The following is an 18,871-nucleotide window of genomic DNA, read 5'->3' on the forward strand; positions in this document are numbered from 1 at the left end:
GTTCCTCTCGACTAATCGCGCCAAGCGCGAAAAATTTCTATAATTCATGATGGAATCGGTCAATATAATCGGGAATTTCATATGTATTGCTATCAATTTTTAACCTCTCTCTGCTCAGGTAATCAGATTGACCAGTTGAGCCGAGTGACTTGTGCTTGAAAAGGTAGTGTGTCACTCAATAATAATTAAACATCTTCGGGCGTATACCCGTTGGCAGGAACGAAACAGCACTTCGTCAGGCCCCCAAAACACTTAGGTCTTGAGCTCCCATAGGGTGATAAACCGACCCCCCATGCCGTTGTTCGCTTCTGTCACGAAATCAGGATCCCCGTTCAGTGAGCCAGCATGGAGCGCGAAAATTTTCGATAGTTCAAAATAAAATAGGTCAATAAGATCAGGAATTGCATATATATATTGCTATCAATTACCGATTTACCGGTAGAGCTGAGTGAGGTGTCTTGGAAACTGTAGGGCACGTAAATAATAATTAATCATATTCGGACGGGCGGACCCGTAGGTACGACTTCGTTACATGATGTTATTTGTTATTTCGTGACCTCCAGTCTGCTATATCAAGAATTATAGAATCGCCCAAACATACTAAACTGAAAGATGCACACGATTTCAAATTGGTAGTTCTTCACTGGCATATAATTATTCCCTGCGGGATGGTAGCCTATTTGTCTCGTGACGTTCAGATTGCCAGGACAGGAACATTTTGCGCCAGTCATTTAGGCGCCTATGGTCAATTATACCTATATGTATTTTGAATATACATAACAAAGTGTTCGGTCAGCGTAAGGGCAGTCCTTTCGGCCAAGGTTTTGTCGCTGCCGATCGTTCTGGTACACTTCTTGGAGTCGCATGTTACAATCGTTACATGCTGGCCTAAAACTTTATATGTCTTCGTGCGTCGTGGCGCGGTAATGGCCAACGCCGATATGCCCATTTCTATAAATCTTGCGTATTTTATCTTGGTCGAAGAGTACCCAGTAATTAAGGTACTCGGAGACTTGAAATCGCGCGCTGCGCGAAAAATCTCTAATTTATGCTAATTCACTAAATAATTTTGGTCCCCCTTCGATCTCGCTCCCTCCAATTGGGGGGCTTGGGGTGCAGCAGTTACGGTCTGGTCAATACCTATAGCTATACCTATATCTATTAGTACTGCCCGTTCAACTGGAAAGTTAGGGCACATTGCATTGAAACAGCAGTGACGTAATCTTAGCAGTAGGGCGATTTTTTTGACATGTCAAAAAAAGTCAAAATTAGGTCAAAATTGTAGCGTTAGGTCAAAATTTGTCAAAATTGTTTACAAAATCAGACCTTTTTTGACCTCAACATTTCGTTTGTATCTTAGATTTTGCGCTGTCTGTGAACTTATCATTTGATAATTTACAGCCTGTAGCCTATACTAGATAGGCCTACCGTTGTAAACGGCCCATCGTCTGCTCATTGTGAATCATAAACGGTCAAATGAAACAAATAGTGACATGGTTTTATGGTCAACGTACCGCAATATCCTAACTGAAGCAAGACTGCTTGGGCATCGCATGGTTCTTACATCAAGAAGCGCAAGCTGAAAAATTGTGATATAGACAACATTGTCAGAATGAAGCAACACGGTGCATCGCCAGCAAGCAGTGTGCACACAACTTCAGTGTTGTCAGCTAACAACTGCTGCTGCTGAACGTTCTTTCTCCATTCATGGCAAGCTATACTTAGTAAAAACAGACACTTTCTACCCTAGATAGCGCAGTGGTATAATCCGCGGCTGCAACACCAATGGGTGTGGGTTCGATCCCGACCGAGGTCGACTTCATAATTCCGATAGCTAAGTGTTGGAGGTTCACCTAGGCTCCGCCTCGCCACCTCATCCGCGTAAGCGGTGTCTTACAAAAAATCCTAGAGGTGGACCATGCTATATGTTGGCAGTTACGGAAAATAATGAATAATATCGGCCTGGTGTAAATGACCATAGTAGTTGACAAACCATGAATACCACAAAACAAACAAACAAAACAAACACTTTCTACACGAGAATGTAGGAAAGTATCTTTCGTTGTACTACAACAAGTTTTAATTATTCCACCATAATACGTAATGTAACTACTGCAATTCTTCATAGGGCCAGATTTCGTTAAAATACTAGTTTTTTCATGTAAAAATGTGTCAGTTTTTGAGCCAAAAACGTTCTTTCAGGCCAATCTACTTTGTAAGGACAGACAGTTCCAACCAGAAATGAAGATAAGCAGTACAATTTTGACATTATGTGCGAAAACACCTAATTTGCATACGTGAGGTCAAAATTTGGTCAAATTTCAGTATTTTTAGGTCAAAAAAAGTCAAAATTTAGATTTTTTAGGTCAAAATCATCCGTTTTTTAGGTCAAAAAAAAATCGCCCTACTTAGCAGTCTACTTACAAATTTCCTGCAATCCTAATTGAAAACTCCAGACTCCAATCCAAGCAAGAGTATTTTATAAATATAATTTTTTTCATAAATAGATTTCTCAATATTTTTGTGGGGGCCGCAAGAAAGCTAGCTGGGGGCCGCGGTTGGGAATCACTGCTATTGACGATATCCGCCTACATTAAACAATAAGACTACATTACAATGTAATATAATGATTTTTACACTATCATTGATGAAGTCATGGTGATTGCTCCGTCTACAATCTTATAATGCTCTTTGTTTAAAATAGTTCCACTCTTTCATGCATTGCAGATGTCGATAAGCGAACTAATTTTATATGCTGAAATGCTGAAACTCGGTGAGTCTTTTCCGTAGTGTCATAAAGAAAAGCATGATTTGGATCGAGTATCAACTATTGATCACAACTTGAAAGAACGCCAATTGGATATATATTGGAAAGCATTTACTGGGAATAGTAACCTCAAGCAACATATAAATATGAATGCTGGCATCAAAAATGTTGAATCTGATATATGTGGTGAAGCATTCACTCAGAAGGGTACCCTCGAGCGTCATATGGATGTGCATGCTGGAATAAACAATCGTGAATGTGATTTACATGGAGAAGCATTCACTAAGAAGGGTCACCTCAAGCGTCATATGGATACGGATACTGGCATCAATAATCATGAATGTGATGTATGTGGGAAATCATTCACTAAAAAGCCTTACCTCAAGAGTCATATGGATATGCATGCTGGCATCAAAAATCATACATGTGCTATATGTGGTAAAGCATTCATACGTAAGAATCACCTCAAGCTTCATATGGATATGCATGCTGGCATCAAAAATCATAAATGTGCTATATGTGGTAAAGCATTCACTGAGAAGAGTACCCTCAAGCGTCATATACATATGCATACTGGAACAAAAAATCATGAATGTGATGTATGTGGTAAAGCATTCACTCAGAAGGGTACCCTCAAGCTTCATATGGATGTGCATGCTGGTATACACAATAGTGAATGTGAGGTATGTGGTAAAGCATTCACTCGTAAGAGTCACCTCAAGCTTCATATGGAAATGCATGCCGGCATCAGAAATCATGTTTGTGATATATGTGGTAAAGCATTCACTCGTAGAGGTACCCTCAATTTGCATATGGATAAGCATGCTGGAATTAAAAATCATAAATGCGCTATATGTGGTAAAGCATTCACTGAGAAAGGTTTCTTGAAACTTCATATGGATAAGCATGCTGGCATCAAAAATCATGTTTGCGATATATGTGGGAAGGCATTCACTCGTAAGAGTCACCTCAATCGTCATATGAATATACATACTGGAATAAAAAATCATATTTGTGATATATGTGGGAAAGCATTCACTGAGAAGGGTACCCTCAAGCTTCATATGGATATGCATGCTGGTATCAGAAATCATGTTTGTGATATATGTGGGGAAGCATTTACTAGAAAGAGGCACCTCAAGCAACATATGGATATGCATGTTTGCATCAAAAATCGTGGTTGTGATATATTTGGGAAGGCATTTACTCTTACGGGCAACCTCAATCATCATATGGCGGTGCATGCTGGCACCAAAATTCATTATTGTGATGTACCGTAATTTCCCTGTGTAAGACGCCCCTGCAGTGCCTGTGACGCGATAGTTCAGACCAGTGACGATATCGTGTGCACGATCCCTATCACAGATGTGATTGCTCAGCCCAACGATTAGGCATATATCATGCGAACCAGGCCTGTTGGAGAGTCGACTGTTTGGGTCTGTCGTTGACGCTATAAGTTAGCGAGCGTAGTTCTTAAGTCCTTTTCAAAGTGATGCTGGCTGTCGTGTGCTGTTTCAGATTGGCGCGCACGTTCCGATGTAGCATTCGCATCCGGTTCATCCGAGCTCTCATAGCGAAAGGGACATCGAACGTTTTCAATCCTTGGGGAACAATTCTGGCATGAGTTTCGGTTGACGAAATCAAAGGTACCGACCCGCAATTGACCGACTCGACCTCTACAGCATTCAATCGACCAGACTAGTGTTGACAACAAAATGCGTAGCCGCGTACGAAATACCAGCTACGGTACTGCGAGAGCACAATTCCCAGAAATCTGTTCAAAGACAGACCAGCCCGAGAATCAAAACAAATATTACGCTGTTCACCACACCTGAAAGTAAGAGCCAGACATGCCAGACCCATACAAAGTCTGCCTTGGACATACCACAGCATGCAGATGTCCCTCAGCTATTGAGTAGTAGACGTGCACTGCGCGACTGAAGGATACGTCGATCATGCTCAGTGTACCATACTGATCGAAATATATGTACCTTTTTATTTGCCACACTTGTACATATTAGCGGACTAAGGGTATGTTGCTTACCACTTGAGTCGCGCATTATACTGACACAGAGGTGGTTAGTACAATTTTAGCATGACATACCTGTACAAGTGTACATATTGGTTTCCAGGAATCCTGTTTGAAGTTAGATATCCTCCCTTGGTGAGCAGTTGTGCCACTCTTGATATTTTCGAGCCACCAATGGGAAATATTGAGTTATTTCTAGCATTTTGGCTAGAAATTGTGTACAATTTGTATATTTGTTGTGTCTTAGTGTTAGTTGTGTCGTCACTTAAGTAAAAGAAAATATTTTGAGATTAATGCGTTGCCATTGTTTCGATAATGTGTTGGTGTATTTTGTTAGGCTTGGATAGCCTCGTATTTTCTTATCCTAACATTGTCTAGTACTCTAGTATGTTAGAGGCCAATAATTGTGTCAGGCAGTTCTATATCTCAATAAAGAGTATATGTTACTTTTCGACCCCGCCTATGTCATTGCAATTTTCGCGTTGGAAAATTACGTCTCAGTAAAGGAACGTATCATTGCAGTACTGTAAAAATCATCTGTCACTACTCGACTCCGTCAAGACCCATTAACACGACGATGTTTAGCTGCTTGCTCCGTCCTGTAATCGCCCTCAACATTGAATATATTTACTACTTGTCTCTCGCTATCATGCCATGTAAGCTTACGTATCTCTCATGCTCATTTTTGAGACACATGCAACATATTGAAGTTACTTATTCGATCAATACATGTGAATGAGCCAACAATCGTTCTATATATTCGTTGATGCTGGCAGGGTACGAACTAACGCCATATGCCGTTGCATCCGTTGAATCTCGACAGTATAGCAGTGGTTATTAGAGTACGGGCGGCATATGGTTTATATCAAAGGTGTCAAACTCAATTTGCGTCGCGGGCCGGATTCGAACCTTCTCATCGCTCGTGGGCCGCACCAGTCAAATGATTTCAAAATTGTACCTCCAAATCCGTGACCTTGTTTCTCATTCGGATACTTTATTATCACTCCTTTATGTAAAATAGTATAATACAATATATTACGGATCATGGGGTATATTCTAGTTGGAAAAATTTAATGGCCCGAATTGAATTTAGTCACTTCCCAAATTCGACTACATTGACTTGACTCGAAGACCTGTAAGACTCGATATGACTTGGGACTCGATGTTAGTGACTTGATTTGACTCAAGTCACAATAAAAAAATGAGTGACTCGAACTTGACTCGAGTCAAAATCTGTAATGATTGGTGACTCTTTGGTAGTGACACGCTCCCAACACTGACCCAACATGATTTTGTCCACAGCATGTTGGCTATCGACCCATCTCAATGACCTACCACCAAGCAAGTTGTGTCAACCCACATTTGGCAAGGCTACTCACCTCGACAACTACCGACCACCTGCTTGCCTATCATAGGGTTACCATATTTTTGTGGAGCAAATTCCGGACACTCTATAGCGCCCACTAGTGGATTTTAAAATAAGGTATAACATATTGTCTGTCAATCTGACGTCACACTAGCAAAGCATTGCCCATCGACTGTATTCAGGAATGGAGTGGGATATAGAGCACTGGTGATTGCTACTTGCTAGGGCCTGCAATAGATTCCTCCACGGGCCGGATGAAATCATCTGGCGGGCCGTGTCTGGCCTGTCAGGATTGTGTTTGACAGCCCTGCTATACTCTTAGGTCGGTGCGGCTATCTGTTTATGTGTTTTAATCAGGTCCGAAACAGCATTTTTTCTGTCCCCTTCCGCCTAAAAAAGCACTGATCTTTGGCCTACCGTCGATGTGACTTGTGGGGTACTTACTAAGATGCATTTGGCTGTTAAATTTTATGTATGAATTATGTCAATAATATCGAATTTTCTATAGATTAGGCTACTATAAAACGCACCAGCAGGTTTCACATCCGGTGATTTCCAACCTTTCATGGTCGCGACCTCATTTCTCACTTAAAAATGTTCCGTGGCAAATCTCAAAACTTCATAAGCTGATTACTAAAAAAATTCAGCTTGCCCAAACTTTTACTCACGGCATAGGAAACTGATTACGTCCAACATCATCGCGATCCCCAGATAAAGGCGGACGACGCCAAGATTTGAAACCACTGTATGTGACTGAAGCATCCAATCGGCCTTAACCAACTCAAGGAATATACCGTTAGCTTATAATTGTGATTGCAATCTTTCTTATTCAGTAAATGATGGTTATTTATATTTATTTTGATTGCATTTTTTTGGGCAAGGGTGGTGCCTGGTGCCCATACTAAAATCATTATACGTTGCATTAACTCGAGCGCGTGCGAAGAACAATTTTGAATATAGCATAAATCTGCTTGAAAATAATATCGTTTATGTTGATTTACGAAAAACTTTTGGTCCTGCTTCAAGCCTTCAAAATTCCGGACATCTAGGCATATTTTAGAAATTCCTCCCGGACGCCGATTTTTCAGTGAAATTCCGGACATGTCCGGGGAATTCCGGACGTATGGCAACCCTACATTACTCCCGCTTTGACCCCTCAGTCAACGTGTCCGCCACCTTGTGCCATTGGAGAAAGGTTTGCTGCCGATGTCCTGAAGCGTGAAAAACAATGCATTCTCGTGGTGCGCGAAACAGTGTCTTCATTTACCAAATCTATTATCATTACAGACGAAAGAGCGGAGACTCTACGTAGCGCACTCGTAATCCTGTGTCTAGACCTGCGTCCACTGAACAGCCCGAACTCGGTCATCAGGACGGACGGAGCTACATCGTTTTCAGCGCTGAAGAACGACTCGCTCCTCACTACCTACGGCATGGCTGTGGAAACGGGAAGGGTCATGAACGTTAATAAAAATCCCGTCGCCGAAAGAGCAGTTCAAGAACTCTCCAGCGAGATACTGAAGCTTCAGGGATCCGGCTATCATGGAGGCCAAGTGACTCATCTACAAATTCAAATCGCCACTTGTAACCTCAACAACCGTATCCGCGGAAATGGCGTCTCGGCAAGGGAGATCCTGCTTCAGAGAGATCATGTTCACCAACTCCTCTCTCCCAATCGATGATGAAGAGCTGATAAAGAAACAACAAGGAACGTAGGACCGCTAATCATCCGGCAAGTGAAGTTGCGAAGGCCCCGAAACGAGAAACGAGGAAATCGGTTCCAGTCGGCGTTGGCGATATCGTTTACCTATACAACGATAAGAAAAAGCACCGAAGCAGGGATCGATATTTGGTGTTGTCAACCGAAGGCGAGTGGTGTAACATATCTCGGTTTGGAGGCAAACGACTGTCGTATGGGACTTATCGCGTGCGTCAAAATGACTGTTGCTTGGTACCAAACGAAATTGGACCAATAGATCGAACTTTGAATTACTCTGATTCAGATTGCGAATCTATCGAGCATGAGCCCGAGATTCTCGACAATGCGTCGATCTCCGACGAAGGGCCCTTGGAAGCATCGACTCCCGACGAACGGCAATATCCCGCAGATCCTGTCTCCGAACCAGACTCGCAACAACGTCTACCTGACCTCGCATCGGAGAGTCCACCAATACGACCTCGTCGGTCTCTGAGAGTCAGAAAACCGTCTGTCTGGCAGAAAGATTATGTCATAGACAAATGAAGGAGAAAACGTTGCGCCAATATTGTTTTGTGTTGTGTTTGAACGGAGCCGAATGTTGGCTCCTGTTAATTGATTGTTCGCTGATTGCGACTGATTGGTGTCATCGCATAATTACTTTATATAACGGTTGCTCGCGGTGTTGGGTTCTCATCTTTTGCTGCAATAAACTTCTGTCGTAAGCCGACATCGTTCTTGGTGCCTATAGGGAATACAGGCTCTATAAGGAAAGGACGTAGTTTATTTTTGTCCTGGAAGCCATGGATACCAGTGTTACTAATCAGGTCTTTGGTCTGACCCGGCCGGGAGTCGAACCCACGACCTACCGATCAAGAAGCCGGACGCTTAACCATTACGCTATCTTGGCGGAGAAGTTCGCCATGTTAGTGAAGGTTGAAAACCACTGATCTAATATCAGTTTGGCGATTTATTAAATCTATTATTCCACATCTTGCATGGTTATTAACATTATCTTCGGTGTGGTCGCCGAGATAAAAAAAAAACTGCCGTCTGTTTGTTGTGACGGTGTGATTCGTTTACGGCTCATTGACCGCAATGTAGATGGGGGATTCCCCTCTGTGTGAGTGGATATTTGATTGCTCACTGCTCAGCAAAAGTATAGATTACAATACGCTATAGCAAAAGTATAATACAGATTACTGTTATTATGAAGAAAAAGCTTTATACTTTATGACATGCCATATTAAGAACCAACGTACTTCCTTTATTCACATATGTCTCCCAGACGTCAAAAATGCCGGGAACATCAGAAGCAGGATAAAAGTCGAAATCACGAAATTCCTCTTCGGTATAGATCCCAAGATTGATTACACCAAAATCACCCTGCCCAAAGAGCAGGGAGGACTCGGGACCATCGACATCATTACAATGGCTGACTTGGCGTATACAAAGCCGGCGGTCGAGTACTTGAAAAGGGCGAACAAACAACCGGAAAGCAACTTGGACAGAAGGCTCGAACACCAACTGGCAATCATTTTAACAAGGTACCGAAACCATGATATCAATAACGCCATACCACATACATCACAGCCGCTCAGTCACTGGAACGATACCAAGGAACGACTGGAAAGCATGAAGTTCGCAAAGGACGACTCGAAACAAAAGCAAGAACAACGCTACAAACTCACACTGTCAAGAACATGCAACAGAGAGATTGGCGAAATGATCGGACCGAGCTGGGAAAATATCAACCACACATGCATCACTTACCATCAGAGGCAGTTCAACTGGGAAGTAGCGCACAGACTCCTCCGAACCAACGAAGGCTTAAAAACCCAGTGGGCAACAAAAACAAGAGACTGCGCCTTGTGCGAAACCGAGATAGAGATGCATGAGCCTATATTTGTGACATGTAAGTCCACTAAAAATCTCCCAATATCACTTTAGATTCGTGGCAAGAGGTGACGCAAAGAAGACTGCCAAAAAGTGACTTCCAAGCAATACTCGGCATGAACATCGCAACCGCAATGACAATTGAGCAAAAAAAATACGCTAACAATATTGATCACTGTTTACAAACTGGCAGTCTGGCGAGCAAGGGACATAAATAAATACGAGAAGCGACCGATTGACGCGGAATGGATAATAACATCACTACAACAAAGGCTCCGTATGCGACATAGAACAAACCCAGGTGATCTCACGGAAAGAACGCTTACAAGGATACAAGATGAAATATCGAATGCATCAAGATCGATGTGAGTCGTAGATGGTTTTTGCCTTACAGCACTGACTGGGAAGACTCACAATAAACCTCCAAATGTCAAGCTATATACTTAATGACATAATCTTTTACCAGTGTCACAGACTAATATCATTTATCCCACGCGACTTCGTATTTCTCAATTTGCGAATTATCACAAAATTATCTCTCTACTAGAGTATACATCGAGAAGGCAGGATGTCACCGTCACCGCTTATGATAAGTTCCGCTATTATAATTCAATCAGTTTTACCTGAGGACCTCAAGTTGAGGTTCTGTAACGCAGACTTCTACAAATTACCGACCTGGTCAGCTGATGGTCAATTAAGTGCTAGTTCCAGTTCTAGCTGTCTAGTCTTCTAGTCCAGTCTTTGAACTACAGTACAAGTATGAATCAAGTTTGTTATGTATATTTTTTAGACAATAAAACAATTTTAGCCAGTAAAATTTAACCATGAAGTAAGTTATTTTTGAACAACCCTATTAGACCATATCAGTTTCAGTATCTGTTAATGCACGATATTTCATTTTGCAGGCTGAGTTGTGCTAGATTTCACAATAATGTAAGATAAAGTTTACCATCGCTACCGGTACTAAAAAGATCCCGAAAGTCGTGTGTGACGACTGTACTGGAAAACGATACACAAGAGGTACATTTCTTGGCAAAGAGGGATTTGCGAAATGCTTTGAAATCACGGAAGTCGTAACAAAAGAAGTGTTCGCTTGTATAATTGTGCCAAAGGTGAGTCAAGTGCAGACGCAAGGAATCTATGTGCCCAATATATGTTGTATGCATCAATGCCTTCTTTTGTTAACTGTGTTGAAACCATGGATTTGATCGGAAGCTTACATGTTGTCATTCACAAAGCCAGTCTAACACAACCAAACAAACCATCTCTTGAGCACTCTTGTGCCTGTCATGTCGTCAGATTCTACAATTCAGCTTCTATTCCTACTTCAACACACAGTCCCCCTAGGGCCATGTATGCAACTGCTCATGTAGAATTACATTTTGATTAGTTTCAATGGTAACTCTCTTCATCTCAAGTCTAAGTTCAAGTGTAATAGTGTTCAAGTGGCTAAATAATTTTGTTGTTTCTGTCTCTTTTCCCAACAGGAACTACTCACTTATCAAAACTCGCAACTGCAACTAGAACCACTCACTTTATGAAATGTGCAACTAAAACTATTCAAAATAACAGTAGTCAGTCAACCGTCAACTCATTAGATTAAAATTCGTTCAAGTCTAAATTTCAGGCACTTCACAAGAATAAGCACGAGGAAGAGAGAGAGATCGGTCGCCATAGCAGTTTGAATCACAAGCACGACATTGGATTTCAAGGATTTTTCCAAGAACAGGATTTCGTCTACATTGTTCTCGAGTTGTGCAAAAGACAGGCAAGCGTATTTCCTCATTACAACTGTAATGTATATCTAACTGTAGTGATCGCAATTACATCAGATTTGTAGCGTTTATTAGCTAGCCCACTTGGACAACTAGATAATACCAGTTGTCTAATTAGACTAATCATAACCAAATGCCGTTAATCTAATAATATTCTAATTTGAGAAATACTTTTATGCTGTCATTTCAATTCTAGTATAATTTATGGTGTACCTGTACCTGTACAGGAAAACTGTATAGTGTGAAACTAGCCTACTTCGGTGTACAGACGCAAGTCATTCTGTTGTTCATGAGAATGGACTCTTATTTGGTATGAAGTGATTTTGATCTTTACCGCATTGTTTTACGAATTAAGTGATTCTGATCTAATTTCGATAACTTGTGTAGCTATAATTTTAATTCTAATCTAGTTTGAAAATTTTCTTTAATAGCCCGACTCTGATCACTAGAACTGGCACAAATATTCGAGTACGGTACTCAAATCTGAATCTGTATTGATTCTAATAATTCGAGTCATGAGAGATGGTTTTTTAGAATACTGTGCTTGTACGCTCCTGGCCACAAGAGGAAAAGATGATTAACAATAAACTGAACTGAACGAAGAGTAAATTTACCAATTAAATAATTACACTTTCAATAGTATTTCTCATCGTGGATATCTGTAAACCTCAATTGGTCGTGTCACAGCATACTAAACATGTGTAGTAAGGTACTCGCGTGAGTGGAAATGACATAGGCTTATCTGTGAAATCGTTAGGCTACCGTATCAACCAGCAACATTGCACAAAGTACAAAAAGATGGTGTTATCGTATATTCTTTGTGATTGCATGAAATGTGCATATTTGAACTTCACACAGCATTCATGCATATTTATATGTCGTCATAGTGACTATCATCGAATACTTGATTCGGAATTGAACACTCAGGCAGACCTAGTCGACTTTGCCCAAACCTAGTCAGCAAATTACGAATCACATATTTTGAAAGCTCATTCTTTCACAGTCTACGTTTCTCAGAACCTTCCAAAAACCGGATCAACAATATCGCTCAGAATTTTGGAAAGTAAACTACAGAGTTTCAACAGTAAGTTTTCTGTAGGTCTTGGCAAATGGAGTTCCTGATTGATTTGATTCTGAATCGAGTGTTACGTTTCGAATCTCGTACTCGAGTCTCATTCATCATAATTAGAGCCTGACCGATATCGTATTTTCGAGCCAATACCGATAAGTGGCACCTTCACCGATAGCCACGATATATGCAGCCAATATTGAAACAATATGGCAACTAGTTTAAGACATATTTCCAAACCTTCAGAGCATTTATTTGAACAACTTTGCGGACGTTGCTATTCCTGGATATGAAATGAACGCGAAAGGATGCATCTCACTCAACGCATCCAAGCAGAGTCACTCAGTAGCAATAGTAGCCTACCTCTACTTTTACAGAATATTCAAGAAGGTTTTGACCCGCATTTTCACCATTATTAGTAGTGCTTACTCTGAGACGGCTGGAAGAACAGCACACAACGAAAAACCGGTATCATGATTCACGACAAACTAAGACCCGTGTTTTCTAGTTGATCGGCAACTAAAATATTTGTACATACACAACTAGAACAACGCACTTTTTAAAATCTGCAACTAAAGCCAGTATATGAATTTCAGGCATTGCTTCTGAAGTAGCATGAGAAAGACAAATGTGTGAAGAGATCAGTCTCCAACGAAGTTTGAATCACAAGCACATCGTTGGAGTTCACGGATTCTTCCAAGACTGGGATTTTGTCGACGTCTTTCTCAAGTAGTGCAAAAGAATGGTAAAAGCATTTTTTCGTTACAATGTAATATACCTCTAGCTGTGCCAATCGAAAATGCATTAGATCTGTCATGTTCATTACTAGCAGTCTTATGCAACCATGAAATTATTGTTCTATATCGTACTAGGCTAAATAAGGCGAAGTACTTGTAATGTAATTCTAATCTAATTAATCAACTAATTCTACACATATAGTGTGAAACGAGTCAGATTGGTGAACAGTTCTCATGCTTATGATAATCAACTCCGATTATGAAGGGAAATTGATTTCTTTTCCCAACTAGGTAATTGTAATTCTAATCTAATTTGGAAAAATGTGTTTATTATATTTCAAATTCTAATCTAGTTTGGATAATGGATTTGACATTTTTCTGGTTGCACCATTGTGATTTCTAGGGCTGAGCACAATGATTTGAGGACTCAAATCTGAATCGAGTATCAATTCTGATAATTTGAGTCGAGTAGTCGGAAATGATTGTTTCGAGTGCCGATAATATACGCTCCATGCCACGAAAGGGAAAAATTATATTAACAATAAGCTGAACTAAACCAATAGGAATTATATTTTGGATCATATTTCTCACTGTGAAAAGCTGTAAACCTTGATTGGTCGTATAGCAGCATACAAAACATATGGTACAAAGCTACTCGCGTACGTTGGAATGGCATTCCCGAGTAGTCGTGATCAACCTAAAGCATTGTCACAAAGTGTGATGGAATAGGTATGGTCATAAAAGTGCCAAATAATCTTTATAATGTGACTAGAATCGGCATTATATTCTTTGTGGTGTTGCTTACACGAGTGACTGAAACTCATTACTCGATTCAGAATCAAATCAGTCACACGCTCTGTTTTAGCCAGCCTGATTTATTACATGTTCGATTTCAAAGAGCAAATATTAAATAAGGTTTATAGTTTGGAAGGTTCATCGGTCTGCAAAAACAAATTTGACGGTCCCTCAAACTCGGAAAGGTTGAGAACCACTGATTTAGGTGTGTCCAACAAATTATACTTTTTTCTCATTCCAGCAAACCAATTACCATTGATTTTTGTTGTCAGTCGCTGATGGAAGTTTTCAAAAGAAAACGTTCCATCACAGAACCAGAGACCCGTTATCGCACGCAACGGATTCTGCTTGGAGTTGTTTATCGTCACAATTGTAAAATCATTCACAGAGATATCAAGGTAACATTGTAAGCAGTAGTGCATTTGTAAATAATCTTCGAAAATTATGTCATGAACCAGAGCCGACCGATCATTGGTTTGTCAATTTGTGGATAAAACTATGCACATTATGTACCACTAAGGTAAAATGATTGATGGCGCTACAAGCTCTTGAAAGCGGACTTGGAGCAACTACTGGATTTTCAACATGCGCAACAAGAATTAGACCTGCTCACTTTTCCAAATTCCCTACATAACCAACGAACATTGAAAATCCGCTACTAACAAAGTTATACGCAACTCACTAATGGCTGTTTGGTTACTAAATTACAAATGCGCTGAGAAATATCGAAGATAGAATTGCTATCTCAAATTGACGGGGTTTCGAGTTTGAAATGGGATTGGTTTCGACCCTCAATCCTCAGCCCTGCCTATACCACTGTTTAGCGTGATCACTCTGAGCCTGGGTTGTAATGACTCAAGTCATGACTTGACTCGATTCAAACTCAAGTCGCGATTATTTTATGACTCGGCTTGTCTCGTGTCATTTCTTCAAATGAGTAAAATGACTGGACTCTAGTCATGTGACTCGAGACTAGGACTGTCACTGTAGCTTCGAAGAATAGTAAGTCAACACATGATTGGTATTTCGTATATCAGTCCTGGTGCTTGAAAATAGGGCCAGTACAGTGGCGTAGACAGGGGGGGATAATCGGTGTCCGATACCCCCCGTTTCCAAGCTCGAAATACCCCCCGTCTTACGTATATTTCCATTGATCTAATATTTCTTGTTCTAATTCGATAATCCCCTAATAGACACTTACGTGACCTTTGACACGAACCAATCAGGTTGCAGCAGGATGTAAACAAAGAACAAGGCCGGGCAAGCTTACTATGAGCTCTTATGGAAAAAGGTTGAAAAATGAAGGTTTTAAGCAAAATTACGTTGAATTGGGGATGACTGGCCTTAATGAATACTAATAGCGTAGAGCTAGTATGTAGTTGCAGCTTTCAGTCTAGGATGAACATGAATGGTGGCAAGTACGCATCAGCGTGCTGTGTCCAAATGCATGGATTTTTGACAACTTTTCGGATTAAGCGACGATTGTTGTATACTATACTATAGGATTGTGGTAATGCATATGTTGACGATTTCATAGGCTCCAGGTCTGGAGCAAAATTTTCAAGCATATCTCATGTTCAGAAATATATGCTATAAAATACAGCTTCTGCCACACATCACAATTTTAGTGTATTGATTATGAAACTTGAAAGCTATGGAGATTCTATCGAATTTCTGGATTTGAGTGGAACAGCATCTTCTAACACCGCGGAGAAAGCTACGAAGTATTTCATGGAGCGCTATGCACACGACTTAGGGACAAAGATTGAGGAGACAAGTCACTCTTTGTTGAAGGGTTATTCTAGTGAACAGCCAATGTTATCGCAACTTGCGGAAAAGAGAGATATCACACTCAATGGAAATACACATTCTCATAAAATCCATTATTGATTCGTCTTGCACTTGTAAGACAGGGTAAGTAAGGAAAAAGACATTTTGTCAGAGACTCCTGCAATAGATATTGTAACCATGATTTATTTTCACATTAGGTTCTGATATATGCTCTCATGCATATGCATTGATTAAGACAATCCAGCACCTAAAGCTACAAGGACTGCATTGTGATTTGCATCGGCATCAGTGAGCTCGATCGTGATTGACAAACCATCTCTCGACCGTACTCGCAACCGATCAACTCCTGCCTCAAGGTAGATTTTGGTGCGTATCTGGTGTCTTCAGTTTTATAACATTCCACCAAACACAAATAATCCTGGAACATTTTCACCTGGAGAATTGTTCATTCAACAAATTGGGCATCTAAATGAGCTTCAATGCGCACCACTGGATTATAGTATGAATAGACATGCACTGTTGGTACACATAGACCATGGCACCGCACAATTACGATCCATAGCATGCTATTAGGCATTACGATATTCACAATGGAACTGAATTTTCACAATTGCTGAATATGTTGTATCATTCATTTTTAATTTTCAATCTTGAATTAGAGTAAGCAATTAGTCCATATTTGGTTAGTTGATACACAATGCTGCATAGTACGACACCAGACAAAATTTTATACTTGTTGATTCTTCCGATCAGCTGTTCAATATGAATACGCTGTCCCACCATCTTTCTTGTTGTGGAACAGTCTGGCTCAGGCATACAAATCATGTGCAGGAATATTTAAATCTAGATTCAATTTCTTGATTTCAGACTCAATGGTGAATCCTTTTTCTGCCATGATAGCATTTCCTGGTTCACCATAGCTGAACTCCATCATTTTCTCACATTTCTTGTCGAACCCACATATTTCACTAATATTTCGATCTGAAATGGTCCCTGTGAACAGTTCCTACACAAAAGTAAGTGCACAACAATCCATCAATCCTTTCAAAGTTGTATGTAATCTATTGACAGTCAGTAATCATTCTAGTTTTGAGAAATCATGAATGAATGCAAATGGTGCATTTTTAAGAACCACATATCTACATGGCCAAATCGAAATTTAATGAAGCAGTTACATACGGTTTAATACTATGCTTACAGCAATACTATAAATTTGATGTCAGTAGGATAAGTCGGACAATTCAGAAATAATTTATTGTAGTCTAGCATGAAATTTCAGCTTCTCCGCATCTTTTGACATTATGATGCTCCTCTGAGAACTGAACTTCACTAGCAATAATTGTCCGTCAATTTGTAATTTTCCTGGACTAGTTTCCTGTTTTGTGCTTCTACTTCTTCCAGAAATTTGATTTTCTTGCGTTTTATCCATCAACTTCCTCTTTCTGCAGCTTCATTAAAGATATCCATCAAGCCTGCACAAAATATATAATATGTTTATTTTACAGAGCAACACTGCTGTGCAGGCACCTATCAAGGCGTACTCGTCAGACTCATGCAACGTATCACCGCTACCAATTTCAACTATTCATCTCATTATTGAATATATTGCTCTCAACAATTTCAACCCACACCATCATGCAGCAAAACTGTGGAATAAAACGAGACACACACCAAGTCGATTGTGGCGTCAAGTGTGACTGCATTTCAGATTAGACTCATTCTGAAATACAGAATTATTTCATCTTAATTATGTCACGATTCAATATTTTTGGTACAATAATAGATATGTCATTTTATTAATAAAATGAGAATTCAGATGACTACAAGGAAGTCCACATGCCTTTATCCAGATTTTACATTCTTCCATGCATGTTATTGGCTCTGGGAAAGGTACAAGCGCACACCAGGAACGGTCTGAGTAGTCATCTCCAAGTTACACAGGCTATTAGCACAGTGTTTATCCGGCATTTGTCCTGATTGATTCAATACACGAGCTAGAACAAAAAAATGACAATTTCAGCTGGGAACGGATCATATTGCCTATCATATTAATATGATCATTAAATATGCAGACAAGTGTCCAGTGTAACAGTAATTTTCTATATAATGATGCAGACTGTAGACTGTACTATATACGATTCCATAAATAGAACGCAGATAACGCAAAGCCCACATAATGAATACCCCACATATCCTCACTCAAGATTAATCTAATACATGCTATTCGGTACGACAGTCCTATAGTATACGACTAAGGATAATACAGCAATAGTTGCTTCATCCGAAAAGTTGTCAGAAATCCATTTATTTGGACATACCATGCTGACGAGTGCTTGCCACCATTCATGTTTATTGTAGGTTAGAACACTGCAAATACATACTAGCTCTACGTTATTACCATTCACCAAAGTCAGCTATTCCCAATTCAATGTAATTTTGCTAAAAACCTTCATTTTTCAACCCTTTTCCATAAGCGCTCATAGTAAGCATGCCCGGCCTCGTTCTTTGTTTACATCCTGCTGCAACCTGATTGGATCGTGTCAAAGGTCACGTAAGTGTCTATTGCCGCGCGGCATCATCACGCCATCGATCAATGCATTGCGGTGATGCCTTTTTCTCATATTGTTCTCTCGTCTACGGAAGCCCGAAAAACGCATCTCACATGGCTCTCCCGTCTCATCTGAACGATATTATCCAGTTACAGAACCAGAAGTCACAGTAACAATAACACTCGCATTGAAATTTCGATACCGCGCGAGTTGGTTTTCGTGTTTGACAGTCTATTGTCAACAAACGTTTAGAACATGCGCGCTAGGCTTGAATCATTAGAGATAGCAGATCCCTACAGTACCAAAACAGATCGTACTAATCAAATGTTCTGTATGGAATCTATTATGTATTGATCCAATTTGCGATCATTTAGTTCGGTTGTTGTGTGTGGGTTTCCAGA

General features: G+C 40.3%; 3 protein-coding genes and 2 long non-coding RNA genes across 9 annotated transcripts in view; 3 read left to right on the plus strand and 2 right to left on the minus strand.

Moving 5' to 3' along the window:
• Positions 1–13,255, plus strand: part of LOC145446767 (uncharacterized) — a 50,102-nt gene extending 36,847 nt beyond the window's left edge. The window contains exon 7 of the long non-coding RNA XR_013917355.1: positions 13,195–13,255. This is a non-coding gene — a long non-coding RNA (uncharacterized LOC145446767). The remainder of the gene's footprint in view (positions 1–13,194) is intronic.
• LOC145443231 (serine/threonine-protein kinase PLK1-like) overlaps positions 1–18,871 on the minus strand; it is a 430,606-nt gene that overhangs the window by 312,650 nt on the left and 99,085 nt on the right. The gene's annotated exons all lie outside the window — the stretch shown is intronic.
• Positions 1–18,871, minus strand: part of LOC145436146 (serine/threonine-protein kinase PLK1-like) — a 992,061-nt gene that overhangs the window by 250,576 nt on the left and 722,614 nt on the right. The window lies entirely within an intron of this gene.
• LOC145435722 (uncharacterized) lies at positions 2,724–6,207 on the plus strand. Of its 3 annotated transcripts, XR_013914063.1 has the most exons (3): positions 2,724–3,450; positions 4,286–4,413; positions 6,099–6,207. XR_013914063.1 is itself a non-coding variant. In XM_080313056.1 (2 exons), exons 1-2 carry the CDS (start codon positions 2,914–2,916, stop codon positions 4,307–4,309), a joined length of 561 nt encoding a protein of 186 aa, XP_080169182.1. In that variant the 5' UTR covers positions 2,724–2,913; the 3' UTR covers positions 4,310–4,441. The 3 variants fall into 3 exon arrangements, 1 of the variants encoding a protein (XP_080169182.1); XR_013913990.1 differs by having other exon boundaries at positions 2,724–4,413; positions 6,099–6,115; XM_080313056.1 differs by lacking the exon at positions 6,099–6,207 and having other exon boundaries at positions 4,286–4,441.
• On the plus strand, positions 15,199–17,595 carry LOC145450583 (uncharacterized). Of its 2 annotated transcripts, none has more exons than XR_013918541.1 (2): positions 15,199–16,287; positions 17,427–17,595. It is a non-coding gene; the product is annotated as an uncharacterized LOC145450583 (long non-coding RNA). The 2 variants fall into 2 exon arrangements; XR_013918554.1 differs by having other exon boundaries at positions 15,199–16,277.

This window comes from Botryllus schlosseri, chromosome 1 (genome assembly GCF_051294905.1).
Source record: "Botryllus schlosseri isolate E-star chromosome 1, Bs_hap1, whole genome shotgun sequence".
NCBI classification, from domain to species: Eukaryota; Metazoa; Chordata; class Ascidiacea; order Stolidobranchia; family Styelidae; genus Botryllus; species Botryllus schlosseri.